We start from the raw sequence: 27,150 nt of genomic DNA on the forward strand, positions 1-27,150 counted from the left end.
GTGTAAGTGTGAGAGAGGGAGAGAGAGAGATTGGGAGGACCATCTGAGTATATGTGATTGGGAGGACCATGTGTGTGAAATAAACCCTAATATAGCAAATAATAAGATACATACTTTGAACTTTGTTAACCTTCATCAGAAATGACACATGGCAGACTGAGAAAATATTTTGCAAATAAGTAGTTGTATGTAATGTGGCCGGCTGGTGGTGTAGTGGCATCTGCACTGGACTTCGAGGTGACTGGTTCTGGGTTCAAATCCAGCCAGCTCCTTGCACGCTTCCATCTGTGCTGGGTTGAGCGTCGAGCTAGCAACTCAGCCTCAGGGGAGGAAAAAAAAGATAAAAGCTAAATAAATGGCAAGGGTGCATCACAAGGTGCGAAGAGGAACAACACATTACCATGCAAAATTATAAGACACAGGAGCAGAATTAGGCCATTTCATCATGCTGATCTAGTATCCCTCTCAACCACATTCTCTTGGCTTCTACCCATAATCCTTGATGCCCATACTATCAACTTCTGCTTTAAATGTACTCAATGACTTGGCCTCCACTGCCAGCTGCGGGGATGAATTCCACAAATTCACCACTGTGTGGCAAAAGAAATCACTCAACCACTACAGGAAACATCCTCTACACTATTTAGGCCTTTCAATATTCAATAGGTTTCAATGAAATACTCCCTCGTTCTTCTAAACTCCAGTAATTGCAAGCCCAGAGCCATCAAACACCTAAAACAGCATTTAGGACCTTTGGCATTTATAAAAGAAATTACAGAACAAGGTCAAGGACTCATGATGAATCTTTACAGAATACTGTTTTGGCCACAGCTAGAATATAGTGCCCAGTTCTGAACATTACGTTTGAGAAAAGATATGAAGACCTGAGAGAGGGTGCAGTAAATCTGTTGGAATTTTTACGAGAAATTTATTTAGGAGGGCAGAATGGAGTGGAGGAGGTAGAGGAGGCGTGTTTGAACTATCTAAGATGAAGGGTCCAGACAGTAGATGGGGAGGAACTGTTTCTGTTGGTGCAAGTTCATCACAGGGAAAGCCCTTCCCACCGATGGGCACATCTACATGGAGCGCTGCCACGGGAAAGCAGCATCAAAGACCCCCACCATTATTCAGGTCATGCTCTCTTCTCACTAGGAAGGAGATAGGGGAGCCTCAGGACCACCACCACCAGCTTCAGGAACAATTACTACTCTTCAACCATCAGGCTCCTAAAATGAGCGAGGATAACTTCACTCACCTCATTAGCTCTGAACTGATCTTTCATCTCCTGTTCTCAATTTTTATTGTTTGTTTGTTTGTTTATTTATTCTTTCTGTATTTGCAAAGTTTGTTGTCTTCTGCACATAGGTTGTCTGCCTGTTGGTGTGGTCTTTCATTGATTCCATTATGATTATTTGATTTATTGAGTATGCCTGCAAGAAAATGAATTTCCTGGTTGCATATGGTGACATATATGTACTTTACTAATAAATTTACATTGAACTTTGATAGTGAGAACACGAGTTTTAGAGTCCTTGGAAGTGAGTCCATCGGTTGTGGTCCAGTCACAATCAAGAGAAAATCTGCAGATGCTGGAAACCCAAGCGCACACACAATATGTTGGAGGAACTCAACCTATTCCAGAGGTTGTGGAACCAGTTCAGTGTTATTGAGGAGAGTGAAGTTATCCACGCTGGATCAGGAGCCTGATGGTTGAAGGGTAATAACTGTTCCTGAACCTGGTGGGGTGTGGGACCTAGGGCTCCTGTACCTCCTTCCCAATGGAAGCAATGAGAAGAGAGCAAGGCCTGGATGGTAGGGGTCTTTGTTGATGGATGCTACTTTTTTGTGGCAGAGCTTGTTGTGGATGCTCTCAGTGGTGGGGAGGCTTTACCTATGATGTACCTGGCTGTATCCGTTACCTATTGTAGGATTTTCTGTTCACGGTCATTGGTTTTGCTATCCAACTTTACAACATTGCTGAATGCTTCTGCGTTTAGAAAAGGTTAAAGAAGAATGTAAGTGGAGTCTGGAGGCATGGAATTGGAATTGCTGAAGAAGGGGAAGAAATTAGACAGAGGTGATTTAAATACTTATCTGTGTTAAATACTCAATCCAGTCAATACTTTCAGGTAGCAGGGGGCAGCGTAGCAGTTAGCGAGTCACTCGGGACGTAGGAGATCAGTCCTGACACCCTCTGTAAGGAGATTATACAGGCTCCCAGTTGGTTTTCACTCGGTGCTCCAGTTTCCTCCCACAGTCCAAAGGTGTACGGGTTAGTGGGTTAATTGGTCAACACATTTGTCCTGTGATTAGGCTAAGGTTAAGTCAGAGGTTGCTAGAGCAGCATGGCTCAAAGAACAGGGAGGGCCTATTCCACGCTGTACCTCTGATTAAATAAAAATAATACTCTATTGAGAGGAAAAATAAAGATGAGCTTTATGTCACTTTACATCAATGCATAATGGTAGTGTAGAGGAGTCAGCACTGGACTTTGAGGTGTGTGGTCCCTGGTTTGATCCCGGCTGGTGCCTTGCATGCTTTCCATCCTTGCTGGTCTGAGCAACTCGGCCTTGTAAGAAAACAGACAAAATGCTGAAGAAACGGCAAGGCTGCCGCCTGATGCACCACAAAGCACAGAGAGGAATAACTGCAACATCGATGCAAACAGTGAGATGCACTGGTTTGTGTCGACACCAACATAGTCTGAGGATTGTGCTGGGCAGCACACAAGTGTCATTTGCTTCCAGTAGCAACAAAGCATGTCCACAGTTTGCGAACCCTAACCCAGTGATGCAGTTTTAATGCTGCACATTTATTGATTTACAAATTTTAAATCTGGTGATGGGGAATTTATAATCGCCACAAGATACTACGTGTTGTGGGCCAGTTCTCCACTAATTTTGTAAAAAAAACAGCAATTTGCACTGAACCTCCCCATAAATTTCATCAAATTCCCACACTGAGACACCAATAGTCCATTAAATCCACTGCAGATATCTTTTTCATCAATTACATCCTCGAGATTCATTTTCTTATGTGCATACCCAACAATCTATTGAATTGCAAACACAAGAAAATCTGTGGATGTTGGAAATCAAAGCAAAACACACAAAATGCTGGAGAATCTCAGCAGGCCAGGCAGCAGCTATGGAAAACAGTTAACAGTCAACTTTTTGGGCAGAGACCCTTCAAATGAACTATAGAAATCTATAGAATGGAAACCATATCAGTATCAATGAACGACCGCCAAACTAGGGCTTTCAACCAGAGTGCAGAAGACAACTAACTGTGCAAATGCAAAAGAAAGAATAATATAAATAAATATTGATAAATATCAGAGAAATTAATCCGGATTCTGATTCTAATTCTGGGAAAAACAAGGTTTAGAAGATTAGCAGTGGAAAATCTTCCAAATCAAAGATAGCATCCTTGAAACAGTAGCACAAGAACCAGAGAGGAACTGAGAAAGTCTTCTACATAAATGTGTGGTGGAATATATTAACTGAAAAGGTAGTGGTAGCAGATTATATAGTTCCAATGCTCATCGTGGCCATATAGAAAAAAATATGTGGCACCTTGCAGTAAAATTAGCTGATAGAAAAAGGGGGTAAATTCAGAATCAGGTTTATTATCGCTGAACTTTTTGTTTTTGCAGCAGCAGTACAGCATAAATACAAACTACTATATATCACAATAAGAATATATATAACAATAAGAATAATGGGTGGTAGTGTAATGGTTAGCACAAAGGTTTACAGTACAGGAGACCCAGGTTCAAATCCCACTGTTGCCTGTAGGCTCTGGTGCTCCACTTTCCTCCCACGGTCCAAAGATGTACTGGTTGGTAGGCTAATTGGTCATTGTAAATTGTCCCAGGATTAGTTTTGGATTACATCAAGGGATTGCTGTGCAGCATGGCTCAAAGAGTCAGGCAGACCTATTTAGTGCTGTATCTCAATTTTTAAAAATTAAATAAATATTAAATATTGCAAAAGAGAGCAAAATATGTAGGTGGTATTCATGGGGTTGTGGACTGTTCAGACATCGATTGGTGGAGGGGAAGAAACCATTCCTAAAACATTGAGTGTGCATCTGAAGGCTCCTGTAGCTCCTCATTGAAGATAAGAAAATGGCATGTTCTGGATGGTGAGGGTCATTCATGATGGATGCTGCGTTCCGCAGATGCTCCTGATCCTGTGCGTTGGCACCTCAACACTAGACAGTGACGTAACCAGTCAAAATGCCCTCCACAGTACATCTATAAGAATTTGCCAATCTTTGGTGAGGCACCAAATCTTCTCAAACTCCTAATGAAATATAACCTCTGCTGTGCCTTCATCGTAATTGCATCAATATGGTGGGCTCAGTGACGTTGACAATCAGAAACTTGAAGCTGCTCACCATTTCTACTGCTGACCCCCTGATGAGAACTGTTGTATGTTCTTCCAATCACTCAACTGAGGTGAGAACTGATTTGGCCCAGGTAGATTCGAATTAAGGAATGGCAGGCACACATGTAAATGAGCAATGGATGCATCTACATGAAAGAAATGGTTCCGGTAAGATCAACCAGCAAGTTAGGAGGTACAGGAGAGCAACACAATGTTTTAGGAACAACTTCTTCCCCTCTGCCATCAGATTACTGAACTGTCCATGAACACAACATCATTATTTCCTTTTCTCACTATTTATTTAATCATCATTTACTTTTATGTGTTCTGCCACTGCAAAATAACACATTTCATGACATACAGTATGATAAATCCGACTCTGATACGGGTCTCTTTTGTGGACTGAGAGTATGAAGAGGACAGGAAAAGGCTAATCATGGCTGGGAAAAGGGGAAGGGAGAGGGGAGGGAGCAGGGAGCACCAGATAGATGTTCGGTATTGATCAATAAATCAATTATTTGGAATTAAGTTACCTTGCCTGGTGTCTCAGGGCTAGCTGTGTCTGCACCAGCACCTGGCACTCCTTTGCCACCTGTCCCTCACCTCTCTCCAGGCCCCCACCTGCAACATTCTCAACATCCTTCGCTCCTGCCAGATTTACAAACTCACTCTCTGCTCCACATTTACAAATACAACACTGTGCAGAAGTCTCAGGCACTCTAGCTAAATACTGTACATGTGTCTAAGACTTTTGCATGGTACTGTATGGCAGTGATGAGAAACCTGATTTTGATCCTGTTTTTGACATTTCCAAGGGAGTGGAAGGGAGAGCAATTAAAGTGATAACAGAGGAGAAAGTGGGGGTCAGGAGAGGAGCAGTAAGGAGAGAATACAATAAAGGTGGTAAACAGGGCATAGGGACTGATCCCACATTGATAACACCTTTGGGAACTAGGCTGATTATGGGCGGTTCAGAGGGAGATTGAAAAGAAATAAGGAACAAGATAAAAATATTGGCAGGAAACCAAAGGGAACTCTTTAACACAGACTTCTGTAATATGTGCAAACAGAATACAAATAATAAAAGAAGAGGTGAGCTAACCAGGGATTGGAAGGGAGAACTATTCATGAAGACAAATGCATGGGGGATTAGTAAATGAGTACTTCACATCTACATTTACCGGGGGGCTTTGTTCAAAGTAAATTTATTATCAAAGTACGTATATCTCACAATATACAACCCTGAGATTCTTGTGGGCATCCTCAGTAAATCGAAGGAATAGAATAGAATCAACGAATAATGATAATAATAACAGTGACAAACCAATCAATTCGCTTGGAGTACCAAAAGCAAGGTATCGCTGACGTATCAAGTGGGTTAAAGTTGTACTGAAAGAAGTTGCTGGGAAGGTAAGCTGTGCATAAAGAACCCAGTCCTGTTGGATTGCCTGGTGAAGGGACTTGCCCTGAAACATTGGCTCTTTATTCCTAATCGCAGGTGCTGCCTGACCTGCCGTGTCCCTCCAGCATTTTGTGTGTGTTACTCTGGATTGCACCCAAGTTGTTGATGCAGCCGGGGGGGGGGGGGGAACTGTGAAGACATTGACCATGATTTACCAAATGTGGAAATGCATTTTGTTCATTTGCTCGTTACGTGCCATGTCGTATGACGTGGACGATCGTGCCCTTTCCACGACCGTGACTGTTCTTGGCAACTTTTTCTACAGAAGTCGTTTGCCAGACAGGTGACCCCAGCCACTATCAATACTCTTCAGAGACTGTCTGCCTGGCATCAGTGGTCGCATAACCAGGACTTGTGAACTGCACCAGCTGCTCATATGACCATCCACCACCTGCTCCCACGGCTTCACATGACCCTGATTAGGGGACTAAGCAGGTGGCTACACCTTGACCAAGGGTTACCTGGAGGCTAGCGGAGGGAAGGAGCATCTTACACCTCCCTCAGTAGAGACATATATCCACCCTGCCATATTTTGTAGAGGCAGATACAGGTACACTTGAAATATCTGAGGACTGGAGAACTACAAGTGGTAAACCCTTGTGCAGAAAAAAGGCTGTAAGGAAAAGATGCAACAAACACAGGCTGGTTAATCTGACCTCAGTCATGAAGAAGCTCATAGGAATGATAATCTGAGAGAATTAGGAGCTATTAAGTGTAAAGTGAGCTGGGAGAGCCAGCATGGATTTGTTGAAGGCGAATCACATATAACTAACAAGAAAGACTTTTTAAAAAAAAGATAATGGAGAATGCTGATAGAGGAAGTAAAATAGTTGTGCTGAGAATGCTTTTTCAGTTTAAAATGTGTGGCATAATTAAGGATGAGGTTCATGGTATAACAGGTTCAGCATCAACATGAATAGAAATCAATGGAAATTGAATAGTAGTGAACAAACTGGAGGGAGATTCATAGTCAGCTCCCAAGGGTTGATTCAAGATCTTTTGATCTCCTTAATATAGATGATTGATTTGGATAGCACAAAAATAATAGTCTGATGAACTGTGAAAGGTTCACTTAGCTCAACCCTAAAATGATTCCACAGCCTATGGACTCACTTTTAAGGACCATAGGTTCTTTAAAAACCTATTCTTTTTAAGGTTACCAGCCTCTGGGGAAGAAAATTCTAAAGATTCACCAGTCCCCTGCACGTCAAATTTGTCCTGGTCTCATTCCTCAATGGCCTGACCTTTATTTTGAGACAGTAACCATTTATTCTGGACTCTGACACTGGGGACAGCCTCTTCCATGCATTCAGCCTTCTGAGTTTCAATGAGATTTTTCATTTCTCTCAAATTCCAGACATTCACTACATATCCTGTGCCCCAAATATTACCTTAATTAGGGAATCCAAAACTATAGCCCATGTTCCAAGTGCGGTTTCCAAGGCCCAAAACAATTGCAGAAAGCATCTTTGATACCGGTCCTTTTTGGATGTTTGCCTTCTTAATTGCTTGCTTCACCTACATGTAAAGATAAAGATTGGCTTTATTTGTCACAGTGCATCCAAACATCAGTGAATTGCGTAATTTGAATCCACGTCCAACACAATGTGTTGGGGGGGGAGGGGGGCTGCAAGTATTACCGCGCATACGGCGTTAACATAGAATGCCCATAACTTTCTAACCCTGACCCGTACGTCTTTTGGAATGTGGGAGGAAGCCCACACGGTCTTGGCAAAACTTACACACTAGAGACAGCGGCGGGAATTGAACCCCAGTTGCTGATCACCGCCGCTGTAAAGCGCGGCACTAAGCGTTATGTTACCGTGTCAATCCATAGGAGCTTTCAATGTTTTTGTACAGGGACATTAAAATCATTACCCAATCTACTCGCTTTGAAAGGAGTACAGCTGGCCAGGTCAATGTAGCAATACGAAACCCTTCACATTTTCTTGTACTGTATATTCTGCTGGTGGTGTCATGGCATTCGCTCCGGACTTTGAGGGAGGCGAGTGGTCCCAGGTTCATATCCGCTTGCCATCTGTGCTGGTCTGAGCTCGCAACTCCCCCCCCCCCCCCCCACACACACACACACACACACACACTCACACACTCACTCACTCACTCACTCAGAAAAATGCTTTAAAAACCGGCACGGTTGTCACCCGATGCGCCGCGAGGTGCGAAAAGGAACACTTTTTTGTTTGCCAAAGGAGGAAGTGGGCAGACAGGGAAAACACCTGACCATTCAGATAGAAATGATTAAGAGGCGTTTAAAACGTTTAAAAGTGTTGTCTGTGAAGCAGCTCTAACTCTGCCTGTTGGGCTCTGGCTGCATTAAAGAATAAGAATCAGGTTTATTGTCAATTGACATCAGTGTTTGCCGAGTGGTGGCATTTGTTGTTTTAGGGCAGCAATACAGTTCCAAGTTCAAGTCTGTTTAATGTAATTTCCAGTGCACAAGTGTAAAGGCGAATGAAATAATTGTTACTCCGGATCCAAAGCAGCGCCAGAATAAACAATAGACAGAAGCAGATACAGAGTAAATTCAAGCATAATAAAGTCACAATAAAACAAATAGTGCTCGCTATAGGTAGTTTTAAGTGGTATTTTCATTCCTACCGCTTCGTTAGTCGGAAGTGGAGTGTTAACGCTATGACTTTAAATGAGATCAGCCTATGATAGTGTTTCGGAGGCGAACTCGTTCCGCTTTCTTTCTTGGCCAATTGCTTTTGCTATTTGCTTCCCCGTGCTTTTACAGTCAACCCCAGATGCAAGCTCCGATATTCTCGGCCGTTATAGGGTAAGTGTAGCAAACATTTGCCGCTATCTCGTGTGATCACGTGTCAAGAATCAGATTTATTTTCACTGTTTTGGATGATGCGATTTGATGTTATGAGGCAGCAGCACATTGCAAAGACATAAAAACAGTATCGATTACAAAATCGATGCGAAATGAAAGGATTAGTGAGGCAGTAACATACACAAGATGCTGGAAACCCGGAGTAATATACACAAAGACAATGCAGGGGGATCTCTGCAGGCCTCGCTATGGGGGGGGTGGGGGGTAATAAACAGGGAGCAGTTCTGACCCGGGCCCCAGAATGGGACCAATGCCGACTCCGGATTTCCAGCATTTGCAGAATATCTTCTCTTCATAATGAAGTAATGTCCACAGAAATCTGATGACGGACGGACGGACGGCCGGCCGGGGGTGGGGAGGTCCTACCCAGACCTGCACGGCAACATTGAGTGAGAAAATAAAATTCTAATTTAGATTACAAACCCCCGTCCGAGGAGGAAGTCGAGGAAATGCCGCGCTGCTGTGTGTTGGCCACATGATGCCGTGGTCGGCGCTCTCTCACAACCGGCAGCCCTGCGCCGGGGAACAAGACCCTATTGTTGGCACCTCCTGACTCGAAAGCACATCTGGTGAGTGGGCGGAGTGCCCGGGGCGGTAGCGTCCTGTCCCATCTCTGCCCGCTCGCCCCATCCCGGGAGACGCCCATAAGCGGCCGCTGCGGAGACCTCGCCGAGTGTTTTTGCGGCGCTCCCTCGCTTCGGGTCTGGTTGTCTGCGGCGCTCCCTCGCTTCGGGTCTGGTTGTCTGTGTCTGAGGTGATCTCTCTCTCTCTTTCTCCTTTCCTCGGGTTATTTCGCCGGCACGCTGTTGCTCCGCTGACCTCTGTCTCCTCATCTCGGTGTGATCTGTGCGTCTGCCGAGGTGTGGGGAGGGTGAGTCGAGACAAGGGACCGGGTAGCGTGGACATATTCTCGCAGCTCATTTCCCTTCTGCGCGGCTTCGGGGCTTCAATTTTATTTATTTTTTTAATCTTTAGTCCTGCCGAAAGTAAGACGATTGAAGGCAGAGTCTGGGTGCATCTTGTGAATCTCGGGGTTCAAAAACGCGCGGCCTGCCTTTGGGAAGGAGTCACCGTTTGAAAGCGCATTTCACCCGCTCTAACGTGGAGGTTAAAAAAAAGCAGTGAGATATTTCGCTAACATGTTATTAAATGCGCTTGTGATTCACCGGGGGTAATGATATCGTCACATGTTGTGGTAACGCTGACAAGTGGCAGGTTGGACTGCGGGATTGCCTTCTGTCGACAGAGAGAGAGAGAGAGAGAGAGAGAGAGAGAGACTCTCTTAGCATTAGAGTGAACTGAAAAGCCACTTTGGTTGACAATTTTGAACTGATTGATTTTAATCCAGTGTCAGTATCGCTATGAATCTGAAATAACTTTACACTTGGAATAACGTTAATGGTCCTTGGAGCCATCTCTTTTTAAATTAAATTCATTTTGTAGGCAAGGTCTCTGGTTGGACCACACTTGGAATATTGTGTTCAGTTTTGGTTGCCCCGTTACAGGATGTGAAGATTTCAGGGAGGGCACAGAGGAGATTCACCAGGATGCTGCCTGGATTGGACAGCGTGTCCTATGAGGAATGTTTGAGTGAGATGGGGGTTTGTCCTTTGGAGAAAAGGGGAAGAGGGGTGACTTGATAGAGGTGTATAAGATGATAACAGGCAGAGCTAGAGTGGGCAACCAGAGGCTTTCTTCCCCCAGGGTGGTTATGGCTAATACAACAGGATATAATTTTAAGGGTGATTGGATATAATTTTTAGGGGTACAACGCTGTCATGGGTGGTCCCAAGCCTTGTCCTGAAAGGGGGAGGGTTGGGCATGAGGCTAGCAACCCATCCCATAAAAAACCCAGTGCTACAGAAATCCAAAGACGTCACCCCTGGAAGAGAAAAGATCTTTGCGGGGGCAAAGGACTCTGGTGAACTGCTGCCAGTGCCTATGGCCCAACAGGTGTATTGGGTTTAAGTAAGGAGAAAGCTATAGAGGGGATGTCAGGGGCAATTTTTATTTTACATAGTGAGTAGTAAGTGCATGTGCTGCACTACCGGGGAGCTGGTAAGGGATATTTAAAATAGACAGGCATATGGATGGAAAAAGAATGGAGGCCTATGTGGGAGGGAAGGGCTAGATTGATCTTGCAACAGGATTGTGGGCCAAATGGCCTGTCTTGTGCTGTGCTGGGTAGACTATTCACCCAGCTATTCACCTCCCCTGTCAGGCACTTCCTATCCCATCTGCAGTCCTCATATTGACCCCCATTAGCCACTTCAGAACCCAAAACACGTCACCGTCAATCTGGAAGAAGACTCTCCGTCAGGATAACTGTGCTGGTGGTTTCCCCTGTGTCTGCTGCCATTGTGTTGTGACAATGCTGTTTGCTTTGCCAGAGTATTCATGCAGCAGGTGGGGTTTCCAGTTGATCTTGATATTAATGATGGGGGAGGGGGTCTGGGAAACAGTGGCGCCCCTTAACACCAAAAGGAGGTGTTAGACTCTTATTGGCCACTGACTGGTGTCACATGTGTTTATTTGTTTTATTTTATTTAAAGATGCAGCATAGTTTGTGTGGCAGGCTGGCGGTACATCTCTACCAGGGGAGGTGTAAGAGCATAAGATGTAGCAGAATTAGGCCATTTGGCCCATCGAGTCTGCTGCACCTCCTTCCCTCTGCTAGCCTGCAGGTCACCCTTGGGCAAGGTTTAGCACCTGCTTAGTCCCCCCAAGCAGGGTCACGTGAACCCATGGGAGCAGATGGTGGATGGTCATGTGAGCAGCTGGTGCACATCACAAGTCCTGATTGTGCGACCACTGACACTAGGCAGACAATCTCTGAAGAGTATTAATAATAGCTGGAGTGGAGAGGGGAGGGAAGTCACCTGTCTCGTAAAGACACTGCCCAGAAGAAGACAATGGCAAACCACTTCTGTGGAAAAATTTGCCAAGAACAATCACAGTCATGGCACCATGATCTGTATGGCACTGTATGACACGACATGTAACAACGACGATGATATTGACAGCACGGTAACATCAAGTCTGCTCTGCCCAGTTATACTCATGTGACCAATTAACCTACACAACCCATACATCTTTGGAATGTGGGAAGAACCCAGAGCACCTGGAGGAAACACACGTGGTTACGGCGAGAATGTACAAACTCTTTATAGACAGCGATGGAAACGAACCTGGGTTGCTGGCGCTAAAATGGCATTACGATAACCGCTATGTTACTGTGCTCCCCCATGTTATTTGCCACTCATCAGTCCATGATGGAGTGGTGTCTTCATCTTGTTACCAGTTAAAGAGGATTGTCTGTGAGGAAATCCTGTGATTTCTTGGGGCTGGGATGATTGACTTCTGATAAACTGCATCTTCCACCAAAGTGCTAGATGTGACTCACCCATTGAAGACTTTCCCCTTTTCCCAGTGATTAGTTTATTGGGCTGCATTGCGGCCACGCTTGATCAAATGCTACGTTCAGATCAAGGGCAGACAGTTCCAACTCTAGAATTGAGGAGCTAAGTGACCTTAACAAAACCCAGACTAGGCATTGACAGCACCATCCTTTTCTGATAATTCATTGGTAATCTGATACCCAGATTAGAAAAGGGTAAGTAATGAACATAATCAAGTATGGTTTCTCTCCACTCTTGTTGGCGAGGACAAATTTAACAATCCTTGTACTTAGATGAACAGTTACTTTGAAAAATGTCTAAGATTTAACATTTTACATTAAGCAAAAGAAGCAAATTACTCAGGTGATTAGAAATTTGATTTCTAAATTGCACAAGAAGGTTTTTTAACTAGAATAATCTGTGTCATTCAACGCAAAATTCCTCTCAAACTCAATTGGGAGAGAGTATATCTAATTAACATTTGTTATATTACTAAGACTGCTGCTTCACCAAAATTAAGTTTTATTCTTGCTTTCAAAGTGTGAATGGTGTTGAGCTCATCTGGGAGGGAATCATCACAGCCATTCATGATGTTAGGTTTTGCACTGTAGGAAATAATGGCCTGCAAATCCTGTCAGAGCTGACATTCGATTAATCAATAACATTTGGTGTTCGTTGAATGAGAGAAAAAAGCGATTGGTCCAAAACGTAAGGTTTTAAATTATACTGTCTAGCTTCTCACAAGACCTGGTCTACTTTTGTAAGTATTAACAACTTAGAATGGTTCAAATAATATTCTGTGACCTGCATCATGTTCTTTTCGACAGCAGTAAATAAAATTTTATTGTAAATATATGAAACTAGTTAATTAAAATGTAACAAAGAGAAAGAAAATCAGAATCAGATATAATATCTTGTGAAATTTTGGAGAAGTCAAAATTCGTGAATGTTGAATAAGTCAAACAGAACATTGGCTGGGTTAGGTTTTTCAGTCTACTGTTTGTGACATAATGAAGATCTAGTTCATAACTAGAGTACCCTAATTTAAAATTGAGGTCCAATCCAAATGAAAAGATATTTAAAGTTTCACGGAACTGTTTGAAGAAACAAAATTCATGATTTAAAATTAGAATTGCCAAGCTTGATAGGGTGCCCATTATAGGCTGGTCACCGGGAATAAAAACCTGGGAATAACTGAAGCTGTTGGAGAGGAAGTTGGCTAATGGACAGGAAAGTGAGAGCAGTAGAGAATGGTTGGTTGTTGGATTGGAGAAGTTTCAACAGGAACATTGCTCTCCTTCATGCCAGTTAATAACTTGGGTGCACAATTTTCCAAGTTTTCATTGGCACTGAGCTCCCCCAGAGCGCAGGAGGTGGTGTGGTGTGGCATGCATGCTGGAGTCAGTGCTGTCCTCTAGTGATCACTCAGCCGAAGACAAGTTAGTTGTATACTGATTGACTGCAGACTGCTGCATCATTCATGGAGTCCGGGACTTGGATTTTTTTTTGTATGATTGTATTTTACTGCTATTTTATATGCACTGTAAGTGCCTTGTGCTGTGTATGAATGTTGGTACTGTGTTTTGCACCTGAGCCATGGAATAACAGTGTTTCATTTGACTGTATTTGTGGGTATTCATGTATGGTTGAATGATAATTAAACTTGAACATAATTTTTTCTCTGTATAATCTCTCCAAATGTACTGGTGTTTTTGTTTAATCAATCTGTTGACACTGTTTATGTTTATTTTGTAGGTTCATGAATAATATTTCAAAATGTTTGCAAAGGCAGCGAGTAGTTTTGTAAAGCAGATCGAAAGCAGCGGCGAACTGATTCCGGTCAGCAGCCTGAATGATTCCGATAAGTTGCAGCTCTTGAGCTTGGTAACCAAGAAGAAAGCGGGATGGTTCTGGCAGAAGCCCAAATATCACCCCTCCTCATTTACCCTTCACGAAATATTGACTGGCAATGCGCCCATCAAACCTGGTATGGAGTTTTGCTAACATACAACTGCTGATTATAGGAACTTTGTGAAATGTTCTGCAGATGCTGGAAATCCAGAGCAACACACAAAATGGTGGAGGAACTCGGCAACTGTGGAGGGGAATGAACAGTTGGCTCTTTGGGCTGAGACCCTTCATCAGGACTGGAAAAGAAGGGGAGGGAAGAAGCCAAAATAAAAGGGTGGGGGACAGGAAGGAGGACAAGTTGGTAGGTGATAGGTGAGACCAGGTGAGAGGGAAGGGGGATAAGTGGGGGAGGATGGAATGAAGTGATTTGCTATTCTGCCTCCCCTCTTACCCCTTACCTTTCATTCATCTGCCCATCACTTTGCTCTGGTGCTCCTCCTTACCTTTCGCTGAAGTTCACGTTTGATTGTCATTCAACCATATGCATGAATACAGCCAAACAGAACAGTGTTGCTCCAGGGCCAAGGTGCAACACTCAGTACCAACAGTCATACTCAGCGCATGGCACATAAAGTTACAATAGCAGAAAAAATATATAGTCAGAAAAAATGATGCAGCCCCAGTCCCAGGTAACTAGGCTGTAGATCAGTGGTGGATGGGATAGTGTCCTGGAGCCATGTTTCTGCAAGAACAAGCCACAGCAGTCCTCATCACACATTAGTGCAGCCGCAGACCTACGCAATCGAGCTTGTCTTTCTCCGAGTGAACACCAGAGGGCAGCACCAATGGGGGGGGGGGGGGTGGTCAGCCTCCAATCACTTTGCTCCTATCAGATCCCTTCACCTTCAGCCCTTTACCTTTTCCACAAATCACCTCCCAGTTTTTCACTTCATGAGAAGTACAGTATTAGTGCCATGTGATGTTTCCATAGAAATAGGCTTTACATTATGAACTAAAGAATTGTAAGGTGAGCCCAAGAATTAGAATGATTGTTCTAAAGAATATGATATTTTGAATACTGTTCCGAGGTGGCAGAGAGGCGGATAAAATGCTGATTTGATCTTCTGCTGCTGTTCAAGCACTCCAGATGAGATAAGAGTAGAAACCTGTTTGGACGTATATACTTGAAGCAAAAATTACATTCAAAAGAACTTAGCAAGTGATTACTATATGGCAAGAAATGCAGTTGTCATTTTTATCAGCAAGTTTCTCTCACTGTAGATTGTGACAATGTAAAAATAAAACGTCAAAATTAGTAACCTACCTTGCCAGGAATCAAGGCCAACCCTAGTCTAATAACTTGGTGGGTGTTGACTTGCTTGGTGTCCATTTGAAGTCTCAGCTGGATTGCTGACCAAGCTGCTGCTTCAGTGGTAAAAAGAAATGTCCCAGTGAAAGGTCTCGGGCCTTATCATCAACTGTTCATTCCTCACCATAGATGCTGACTGACCTGCTGAATTAATGTCAGGGAAGATGATAGAAAGCTGTGGCAGCTAAACATGAACAAGGTTACTCTAGGGCAGCAGAAGGAATGGAGTGAAGTTGAAATGGGGCATCGGGTACAAGAACTTGGGATGATTTTTGAGCTGATCATTATAACAGAGTTTCCTTTGATTTAATATCATGGTACAGTAAAGTAGCATGATCACTTAACAGCACCAGTGATCACCGAACAGGATTCAAATCCCCCCCACTATCTGTAAGGAGTTTTGTCCTTCTCCCCGTGACCAAGTGGGTTTCCTCCTGGCGCCCTTGTTCTGTCCTACGTTCCAAAGAGGCACAGGTTAGGATTAGCATGTTGTGGACGTGCTACGTTGGTGCCACAAGCATAGAGACGCTTGCAGGCTGCCCTCAGCACAATCCTCGGACTGTGTTGGTCGTCAACGCAAAATGGTACATTTCACTGTATGTTTCGATGTACATTTGACAAATAAAGCTAACATTTGTCCTTATGTTAACCTTCCATTCCACCAACCTCCATATCAATAGAGTAGATCCTTCTGTCTCATTCCCTGCATCTGCAGTATCATGCAACCACTAAACAAATCATTTTCATCCCTCCCCCTCCAGCATGTTGAGACAGCTTGTTCACTAACCCCTTGTGCCATGATTCATTTGTGCTGTTCCTTGCTCTGCCAGCACCCCGTGCTGACTTAAGATATAGCATTATCACTTACATTCTCTTTCTGTCCATTGTCACAAAGGAGGAGTTATAGCAATTTGATGTACTTTTTGTTTCATACATATGATTAAATCTTTGTACTAAATGTAATCAAATCTCTGTACAATGAATCATCAGGGTCCGAAACCAGCATAGATAACCTCACTCACCTGACCTCTAAACTGATTCCACAACCTGTGGACTCAGTTTGAAGAACTCTACAACTCACGTTCTCAGTATTACTTGTTCATTTTTATATGCATAGATAAGAGATTTGAAAGTAATGGGGGGAGGGGGAAATGCGAAATGATAGGTGAAGACCGGAGGGGGTGGGATGAAGCTAAGAGCTGAAAAAGTGATTGGCGAAAGTGATACAGAGCTGGAGAAGGGAAAGGATCATGGGACAGGAGGCCTCGGGAGAAAGAAAGGGGGAGGGGGGAGGACCAGAGGGAGATGGAGAACAGGCAGAGTGATGGGCAGAGAGAGAGAAAAAAAACAAACAACTAAATATGTCAGGGATGGGGTAAGAAGGGGAGGAGGGGCATTAACGGAAGTTACAGAGGTCAATGTTCATGCCATCAGGTTGGAGGCTACCCAGCCGGTATATAAGGTGTTGCTCCTCCAACCTGAGTGTGGATTCATCTTGACCGTAGAGGAGGCCATGGATAGACATATCAGAATGGGAATGGGATGTGGAATTAAAATGCGTGGCCACCGGGAGATCCCGCTTTCTCTGGCAGACGGAGCGTAGGTGTTCAGCGAAACGGTCTCCCAGTCTGCGTCGGGTCTCACCAATATATAAAAGGCCACACCGGGAGCACCGGACACAGTATACCACACCAGCCGACTCACAGGTGATGTGTCACCTCACCTGGAAGGACTGTCTGGGGCCCTGAATGGTGGTGAGGGAGGAAGTGTAAGGGCAGGTGTAGCACTTGTTCCGCTTACAAGGATAAGTGCCAGGAGGGAGATTGGTGGGAAGGGATGGGGGGGGGGGGGGGAAACGAGTGGACAAGGGAGTCGTGTAGGGAGCAATCCCTGCGGAAAGCAGAAAGCAGGGGAGGGAAAGATGTGCTTGGTAGTGGGATCCTGTTGGAGATGGCGGAAGTTATGGAGAATTATACGTTGGATCCGGAGGCTGGTGGGGTGATAGGTGAGGACAAGGGGAACCCTATCCCGAGTGGGGTGAGGGCAGATGTGTGGGAAATGGGAGCGATGCGTTTGAGAGCAGAGTTAATGGTGGAAGAAGGGAAGCCCCTTTGTTTAAAAAAGGAAGACATCTCCTTCGCCCTGGAATAAAAAGCCTCATCCTGAGAGCAGATGCAGCGGAGACGGAGGAATTGTGAGAAGGGGATGGCATTTTTGCAAGAGACATGGTGGAAAGAGGAATAGTCCAGGTAGCTGTGAGAGTCTGTAGGCTTATAGTAGATATCAGTAGATAAGCCATCTCCAGAGATGGAGACAGAAAGATCAAGAAAGGGGAGGGAGGTGTCGGAAATGGAACAGATAAATTTGAGGGCAGGGTGAAAGTTGGAGGCAAAGTTAATGAAGTCAATGAGCTCAGCACGTGTGCAGGAGGCAGCGCCAATGCAGTCGTCGATGTAGCGAAGGAAAAGAGGGGGACGGATACCTGTATAGACTTCGAACATGGACTGTTCCACAAAGCCAACAAAAAGGCAGGCATAACTGGGACCCATACAGGTGCCCATGGCTACACCCTTGGTTTGGAGGAAGTGGGAGGAGCCAAAGGAGAAATTATTGAGAGTAAGAACTAATTCCGCTAGACAGAGGAGAGTGGTGGTAGAGGGGAATTGGTTAGGTCTGGAATCCAAAAAGAAGCAAAGAGCTTTGAGACCATCCAGGTGGGGGATGGAGGTTTATAGGGACTGGACGTGTGTTGTTTGAATTTCCAGCATCTGCAGATTTCCTCGTGTTTGCTTGGTATTTTCCCCTCTGTTTTTGCATTAATTGTTTATACTGGATAGATACTGATTATAATTTATAGCTTTTATTATAATGCATTTAATATACTGCTGCCACAAAGCAACATACACCAGTAATATTAAACCTGATTCTGATCTGTGATCTAAGTTAACGTCTTGTCCAGAAGTCAGCATCTCCAAAGATTGAATTTTGCCTCCTCAGTACTGCACTGGCAAGCTGATCTCAATTTTATTGAGAAATACAACACAGTAAGCCCTTCTGGCCCAGCGAGTGTGTGCTGCCCAATCACATTGACGTGACCAACTAACCTACTAACCTGCCCGTCTTTGGAACGTGGGAGCAAACCAGAGTACCTGGAAGAAACCCACATGGATTTTTTATGAGTTCTTTTGGGTTTCTTGTTTTGTGGCTGCCTGTAAGGAGACGAATCTCAAGGTTGTCTAATGTATGCATATTTTAATAGTAAATGTACTTTGAGCTTTTGGGCCTGGTGAGAATGTACAAACTTCTTACAGGCAGTGGCGGAATTGAACTGGTGCTGTAATAGTGTTATGGTAACCATGCAGAACCGTGCCACCCCTAATCGTGTAGTGACAAGGAGCCCTGTCCTGGATGGTGAGGGTCCTTGACGATGGTTGTTCCTTTCTTGAGATGCCATCTCTTGAAGATATCCTCAGTGGTGGTGGTGGCAAAGAATCTCTTAACTTTTATTCCAACACGTTTTAATGCCTTTTTTCCACTTCGGCACACATTTGAATGCTATTAGACAGATATCTCATCTGAACAAATGATGGCTTTGAGAAGAATAGCTGCCTGTGTATTCACATTGACTGAGTTGTCAGTCATTAAACAGAAAACTGATACAGAGCACAAAGTTCCATTGCAATACCCTGTACAGGGTGACTACTGTCTAAAGCTGTGCCTTGAACAAAATACCAATATATATCTCACTGCTGAGAGATTTGTTGTAGATTTTAGGGCTGAGCGGGGAAAGTAATCTGTGATCTCAGTGACTTTGACCATGGAATGATTGTTGGTGCCAGATGGAGTGGTTTGATTACCTTGGAAACTGTTGATTTCCTGGCATTATGAGCAGCTCTTGCATTCCATCTGGAGACCAGAAGGTGGCGTTTGGATTAGAGAATTGTCTTGTTTTCAAAAGCCTTGTATGATTGTGCTTCTGTCAACTCTATATGCAATTGAATTCCACAGAATAATTGTTCTTCGTGCATAAATAAATATGAAAATCCTCACAGCTCCCTTTCCTCTTTTGCCCCAAATTTCAGAATCGGGTTCACTGACATATGTTGAGAAATTTGTTGTTTTGCAGCAGCAGTACAGTCCGATGCATAAAAATGCTATAAGTTACGATAAGAACATATAGAAAATATGTAATGCAAAAAGAGAACAAAAGACTAAGGTAGCGTTCATGCGCTGTTCAGAAATCTGACGGTGGAAGAAAAGACGCTGTTCCTAAAACACTGAGTGTGGGTCTTCAAGCTATGGTAGCTCCTCATTGTTGTTAGTAATGAGGAGTGCATGTCCTGGATGACGGGAATTTTAAATCCATGTTCCCAAGTCCTTAAGACATCAGCTTCCCTCTATCAGTTCTATATAAACTCCATTAAATTTCCTCTCAGCCTCCTGTGCTCAAAGGAGAACAATAGCATCTTGGACCATAAGACACAGGATCAATGTTAGACCATCTGGCTCATCGAGTCTGCTCCACTCTTCGATTATAACTGATTTGTTGTCTCTCTCAACTTCATTTTCAAATGGTTTCTCCCGGTATCCTTTGACACCCTTACTAATGGAGGATCTATCAACCTCTTCTTTAAATATACTCAATGACTTGGCCTCCACAGCTGTCTATGGCATCCTCTGCTAAAGAAATTCCTCCCCTTCTCCATTCTAAAGGGACGTCCTTCTATGAGACTGTGCTCTTTGGACCTTGACTCTCCCACTATTGGAAACATCCACTCTGTCTAGTCCTTTCAATTGATATTTCAGGCCAAGACCCTTCACCGTGTTTGCTCTTTTCCTTCGATGCTGCCTGGCCTGCTGAGTTCCTCCAGCATTTTGTGTGTGTTGCTTGGATTTCCAGCATCTGCAGAATTTCTCATGTTGTAGGACTTTCAATATTCAGTAGGTGCCTAATATACAAGAAAGAACACAATTAGAACCAAACAAAAAATAACAAAGTTCACTTGTAGAGCAAAGTGGTCATAGTGTTGCAAGAGTAAGGTGGTGAAGGAGGTTGTGCAGGTTGGTTCAAGATGCGACTGGTTGAAAGGAAGAAGACTTCAGGCTTCTGAACATTGTGGCTGATGGTAGCTACGAGAAGATGGCACAGCCAGATGGTGGGATCTTTGATGATGAATGCTGCTTTTCTGAAACAGCAACAAGGATGGAGAGGATCCACTCCCATGTCAGCTTCTTGCATTCCTGATTTTTTTAATTTATGTACAGTTTGTAGACTTTTGCACACTGGTTGTTTGCCTGTCTTGTTGTGTGCGGTTTTTACATTGATTCTGTTGTGTTTCTTTGTATTTGCTGTGATTGCCTTAAAGAAATCCAGTGGTTTGGAGGTTGCATTGAATATCAGAGAACGTACACAGTGTACAACCTGAAATTCTTACTCTTCACAGACATTCGCAAAACAAGAAAACCCCAAAGAATGAATGACAAAAAAATGTTAGGACCCCAAAGCACACCTTCCCACACAAGCTACAGCAAAGCATCAAACCTCCCTCTCCTCCCACTTGTTCAAGCAAGAGGCATCATCCCTCCCCACCGTCCACCATGCAAGCAATAGCAAAGCCCCCAGAGAGAGTATGATCTAGAGTTAATTAAAAAAAACTCCAGTCCATAACCAGCACTTTGATGTGTAACAGTCTCTCTCCTCGAGAGAGACAGCGTTGTCACTCCTTCCACAGTGAGAGGGGAGACCAACAGCTTGCTTTTTTAATGTTACAGTCTGCAGCATCGCTTTATTTCTCCGACTCAAGAATTGGCAGCAAACTGTCTCTCACCAGAGAGGGAACAACCACTCGAGTGCAGAGGGCTCTGACAGCTGCAGCCACTGATTTGATGTTCCAGTCTCCTGCGGCGCTTCAGTTGGTGAGGCTGGTGAAGAATCGGGCCCTGAAGGCACGCGTCTTCCAGGCTGCTCCTGGAGCTATCAAAAACGCCAGGCCGCTGGGTGAGCTCCAAGAGCGGGCACCCACTGCCGTGGAGAACTACAGTTTGAGTGCAGCTATAGATCACGGACTCCAACAGAACCCCAGCCACCTTGAGAAAGGAAAGAAGAAACATTAAAGAGGAATTTAAGCTGTTTTGAAGATGAATGTGAAGAAATCGCCCTCTGACACCTCCTCAGCTCCTTCCCTCAGATGATATATGTACTACGATGATAAATTTACTTTGAACTTTGCGCATTCAAACTGACCAGGACACAACCTGTAATGATGCTTCCAACAGTTTGCTCATCTGGCAATGAGGGGTATATAGGAGTGAGGTAGATCAGCTGGTTGAGTGCTGTTTTAACAACAACCTCACACTCAATGTCATCAAGACCAAGGAACAGACTTCCCTTTCTCTCCTCCTGTACCAGTGGTGCTAAAAACATATTTGGCCATGACTGCACCAAATTTTATCTCAACAAAAGAACCTTCCCTGTAAGAGGTCCAGGCAAGCTTTTAACTGCACTAACTAGTTAGCATTAATATTAACCACCCACAAATTTTGGTCTTCAAGGTGATGTGCTTAAAACAATCACCTGCCTCCCATCCCCTGATCCTTTCCCTTCTCTAGCTCTGTATCCCTTTTGCCAATCACCTGTCTGGCTCTCAGCTTCACCCCACCCCCTCCAGTCTTCTCCTATCATTTCACATTTTCCCCTCCCCTTCCTACTTTCAAATCTCTTACTATCTTTCCTTTCAGTTAGTCCTGACGAAGGGTCTCGGCCCGAAACGTCGACAACGCTTCTCCCTATAGATGCTGCCTGGCCTGCTGCGTTCCACCGGCATTTTGTGTGTGTTGCTTGAGTTTCCAGCATCTGCATATCTCCTCGTGTTGACCTGCATAAAGTGAACGCTGAAATCAAGAAAATGAGAATTCAGTTTGAAATTAGCACGTGTACCTCAACAGACCAATAAGCACGTACACTCAGTGGCCACTTAATTAGGTACACCTGTACACCTGTTCATTAAAGCAAATATCTGATCAGCTAATCGTGTGACAGCAGCTCAATACATAAAAGCATGCAGACATAGTCAAGAGGTTCAGTTGTTGTTCAGACCAAACATTGAAATAGGGACAAACTGTGATCTAAGTGACTTTGACCATAAAATGGCTGCTGGTGCCATTTGTGGTGGGTTGGGTGCCTCAGAAACTGCTGATCCCCTGTGACCTTCACACACAACAGTCTCCAGAGTAGGGGCTCCCAACTTTTTTTATACCATGGACCAATACAATTAAGCAAGAGGTCCATGGACACCAGGTTGGGAACCCCTGCTCTAGAGTTTACAGAGACTGGTGCAAAAAATTTTTAAAAAACCACTGAGTGGCAGTTCTTTGGTTGAAGATGCCTTGTTAGTGAGAGGTCACATGAGGATGACCCAACTGGTTCAAGCTGAGGGGAAGGTAACAGTAACTCATTTAACCACGCGTTACAACAGTGGTGTGTGGGAAGAGAGTCACTGACACACAACATGTCGACCCATGAAGTGGTTAGGCTGCAGCAGCAATCTTTTCCAATGTAATCTTGTAGCTGAATTGCTCATCTCTGAAATTATTCCAGACAATCTTTTCTTCATGTCTTCACTTCATCTGGGACCTCCAAGTTCCCCCTAAAAGTCGAAGAGCAGAAATGGATGCAGTACACTAGCCTAGAAAATTTTTATTTCTATCCTGTTCACCAGTCTACTCATCATGCCCTGTATTACAAATGAAATTAGATTTTCTGCATTCAGAATTTTGTAATTTTGATTGTATTTTATAAACCTAAATTCATCAGAAGCTTAAATCTTTCTGATGTTTATCAGATGTCACTAGAACAATTGCCTTAAGAACTGTTTATCGTAAAGCGTGCTGGGAACCAAGCTCATGTTGTCAATAGTTAAGTGCTCACATTGTGCATTCAGTTGTTGAACTGAAAAGGATTTTGTTTTTGCAGTTGTCACAGAATCCACTTTTCTCAAGTATGAAGGAAAATTTGAAGAAAAGGTGGAGGCGAGCGCAGACACAAAATTTGCAAATTTAAGCTTCGATCTAGAAGGCCAGGATGCAGTGGAGCTAAAATCCTCTTTTGGGGACTTACAGAAACAAGAAATAGACTTACAACAGCTCTTGAAAATAGTTGAGAAAAGGTAAAGTTTTTTTTTAAACCTCTATCTTTGTTTGTGTTTATGTAGGGAAACAAACTGACAATCAGGTTTATCATCACTGACATACACTCAGCTGCCAATTTATTAACTACACCTGGTACATCAGCTTATTAAGAGAAGAATCTGCAGTCGTCGGCCAATCATGTGGCAGCATCTCAATGCATGAAAGCATGCAGACCTTGTCAAGAAGTTCAGTTGTTCGTCAGGTCAAACATCAGAATGAGGATGGTTGTTGGTGCCAGACAGGGTGGTTGGAGTATCTCAGAAACTGCGATCTCCTGGGACTTTCACACACAACAGTCTCTAGAGTTCACAGAGAATAGTGTGAAAAATAAAAGTGAGCAGCAGTTCTCTCGGTGAAGAAACCTTGTAAACGAAAGAGGTCACAGAAAAATGCCCAAACAGGTACAAACTGACAGGAAGGCGTCAGTAACTCAAATAACCATTTGTTACAATATCTGTGTGGGGCAGCGCATCTCTGAACACCATTGAACCTTGAAGTGGATGGGCTACAACAGGAGAAAACTGACTGGATATATCTAATAAAGTGGCCACTGAATATACAGTACTGTGCAAAACGCTTAGGCACATATACAGCTAGGATGACTATGACCTTTGCACAGTACTGTAGTAACTTTATGTATTGCGCTGTACTGTTGCAAGAGAAAACAAATGTCATGACCCAAATGATGATAAACCTGATTCTCATATGGGTCTCTATTGTGGGCCGACAGTGCGGAGGGGACAAAGCGAGGGGGAATCATGGTTGGGAAAAGGGGAAAGGAGAGGGGCTGGACTGAGAAGCACCAGAGAGACATTCTGTAATGATCAATAACCCAATTGTTTGGAATCAAGTTACTTGCCCGGTGACTCAGGGCCGGCTGTGTCTGCACCCATGCCACTCCCACCCCCCGGCACTCTTTCTCTGCCCCCTGTCCCACACCCCTCCTGCAGCGTTCCAACCTCGATTCCCAACATCCCTTTCTCCCACCAGATTTACAAGCGTGTTCTGCACTCCACAGTGACAAATACTGTACTGTGCCGAAGTCTTAAACACCCTAGCTATATATATGTGCCTAAGACTTTTACAGATAGTACTGATGTCTTGAATTCATTTTGTGGCAGCAGAACGGTGCAAAACATAAGACTTATGATGAGTTACAAAAGGAATAGTGAGGTTTAGAACATAGAACAGTACAACACATTACAGACTCTTTGGCCCATGATGCCGTGCTGACCTTTGAGCTTTCTCCAAGATCAATCTAACCCTTCCCTTCCACATAGCCCTCCATTTTTCTATCATCCATATGCCTATCTAAAAGTCTCCTAAATGTCCCTAATATACCTGGATCTACCACCATGTACCCCCCCCCCAAACTCTGTGTAAAAATAACTAATTCTGACATTCCCCCATACTTCCCTCCAATTACTTTAAAATTATACACCCCTGTATTAGTCATTTCTGCCCTCATAAAAAGTCTCTGTCTGTCTATTTGATCCGTGCCTCTTATCATCGTCTACACCTCCAGCAATGGCAAAGCACCCATGGACACTGAGAAATCTGATGGTGGAGGGGAAGAAGCCATTCCTAAAATGTTGAGTGTGGGTCTGAAAGCTCTTGTACCACTTCTTTGATGGGAATAACGAGAAGAAGGCTTGTCCCAGATGGCGAGAGTGCTTGCCTCAGAATAGAAGCACATCCCATTGGAACAGAGATAAAGAGGAATACCTTTTACCAGAGGGTGCTGAATCTGTGGAATTCATTGCCACAACTGCTATGGAGGCCAAGTCATTGGGTATATTTAAATCAGGTTGATAGATTCTTGATTAGTAGGGCTGTCAAAGGTTATGGGGCAAAGGCAGGTAAATGTGGTTGAGGGGTTGGGGGGTTGGAATCAATGTATCTCCCATAACGGAATGGCAGAGGAGACTCGATAGGTTAAATGGCCTAATCCGACTCTATGTCTTGTGGTCTTAACAATGGATGTTGCCTTCTGAGACACCATCTGTTGAAGATGACCTGGACAGGGGGGGGGGGGGGGGTCAATTGTGCCTTGATGAAGCAGGGGAGGTCAGTGTCTTAATTAGCATTTCACTGGAGATCGGCACCTCTGACAGTGCAACACCTCATTACTCTGCACTGCATGTCAGAATCCAGAACAAGCCTATAGCCAACAACTTCTGTCTTGGCCAGGAGTGGTGTCCACAGGTCACTGCTGAGTTGGGTAGGATCACAATCTTCCTAAGCAATAAATGACCATTTTCTAGAATATCAGAGGCCATTTCCAAAGACAATTTCTGGAATATTTTCTAGAACAGCAAAGCCTATTTTCAAGTGAAATTTTTAGAACTTTTCTAGATTTATCAAAGGCAATTTCTGGGATATTTCTAGACCCTCAAATGCCATTTTCAAGGGCAGTTAGAATATTTTCTAGAATATCTAAGGCCATCTTCAATATTTGAGTAACCATTTTCTAGAATATTCTGACCCTAATTATCAAACCTCTCGGGCCAGATATGTGACATTGACACGTTTAATCTATCTTCTTGGTTACTATTCCAGCACTATACAGTTGAACCACCCCTTTGTCCAACAAGTTTGTGAGAAAAGAAACAAAATATTGTGCATAGTAAGTGAAAAGGTTATCACGTTGCAGAAGTGCTCTATTTCTGAACACACTCAGATTGAAGAAAAGTGTGGCAGCACAATGGGACTCAAAACCAAAATATTAAAGGTAAGTTGAAGTGTGCTTACTTATCTTTGGTATTGCTAAAATCATCTGTTGGACTGGATTGTATGTCTATTTGTCAGCTGTGCTGGAGAGATCCATTTATGGATAGAGCATGTCATAACAAACTGAAATATCACGCAGAGTTAGCGTTCAAATAATAGGTGATTTATTAAAAAACTGCACGTCAGGAGACCAACAAAAACTGATCTACCTGAGCATGAAATTGGTGCTACTTTTACATTCTTGGTTAATGAGGTTACCACTAAAATCACATTTTGATAACAGAATGGTGGTTTACAGAAAGAAATACTGTAATTAATTAACAGATCAGGACCTGATTACAGAGTAAAATGATTATATCCACAGATCTAACAGTAAGTCCAATTTTCTATTATGATGCATGTTATAACATAATTAATGAAGTTCCTGGAACTCGGAGGTCATCACTGCTGCATTCCAAACGTTCATAGGTTCACTTTATTTTCAAAGTATGAATGCAGTATACAACCCTGAGATTCATCTTCTCCGGATAGCCACCAAACAAAGAAAACCACGGAAGTCAGTTCAAAGAGAAACAACAAACCCACCCCCTTCCCACACAAGAAAGAGCAGCAATACAATCATCAACCCCCTCCCCCAAGCTCCCCTCTTCCCTCACAAAACACAAGAACATCGGCCCCCAAATCCCCCTTCCCCCCCCCGCACAAAATACTAACAAAAATGCACAAGAATATTGATGTCCAAATCCCACATCCCACACAAATAAACAAATAAAAACACAACAGGAACATTAACCTCAAAACTCCCTCCCCCACATGGAACGCAACGGGTACACTAACCCCCTTTAAACCACCCCCCCCCGTGCACAAATGTGCAATAAGAACATTGACCCCCTCCCCAAACC

General features: G+C 43.7%; 1 protein-coding gene and 1 long non-coding RNA gene across 5 annotated transcripts in view; one reads left to right on the forward strand and one right to left on the reverse strand.

Moving 5' to 3' along the window:
• Window positions 1–1,799: 1,799 nt before the first annotated feature.
• Window positions 1,800–9,255, reverse strand: LOC132378303 (uncharacterized). 2 transcript variants are annotated; one of them, XR_009506958.1, is made up of 3 exons: window positions 9,137–9,255; window positions 7,245–7,371; window positions 1,800–2,569 (listed from the first exon to the last, which is right to left on the reverse strand). It is a non-coding gene; the product is annotated as an uncharacterized LOC132378303 (long non-coding RNA). The 2 variants fall into 2 exon arrangements; XR_009506959.1 differs by lacking the exon at window positions 9,137–9,255 and adding an exon at window positions 7,732–7,866.
• The window catches only part of gsdmeb (gasdermin Eb), a 41,155-nt gene continuing 22,583 nt past the window's right edge, over window positions 8,579–27,150 (forward strand). Inside the window, exons 1-4 of one of the 3 annotated variants that reach the window (XM_059945112.1) lie at window positions 8,579–8,653; window positions 13,867–14,098; window positions 23,304–23,496; window positions 26,078–26,249. In XM_059945112.1, coding sequence (XP_059801095.1) covers window positions 13,888–14,098; window positions 23,304–23,496; window positions 26,078–26,249 — 576 coding nt within the window. In that variant the 5' untranslated portion in view covers window positions 8,579–8,653; window positions 13,867–13,887. Of the gene's footprint in view, window positions 8,654–9,146; window positions 9,283–9,315; window positions 9,468–13,866; window positions 14,099–23,303; window positions 23,497–26,077; window positions 26,250–27,150 lie in introns of those variants that run through there. The other 2 variants (XM_059945113.1, XM_059945114.1) reach the window with 2 other exon arrangements.

This window comes from Hypanus sabinus, chromosome 20 (assembly GCF_030144855.1).
Source record: "Hypanus sabinus isolate sHypSab1 chromosome 20, sHypSab1.hap1, whole genome shotgun sequence".
NCBI lineage: Eukaryota > Metazoa > Chordata > Chondrichthyes > Myliobatiformes > Dasyatidae > Hypanus > Hypanus sabinus.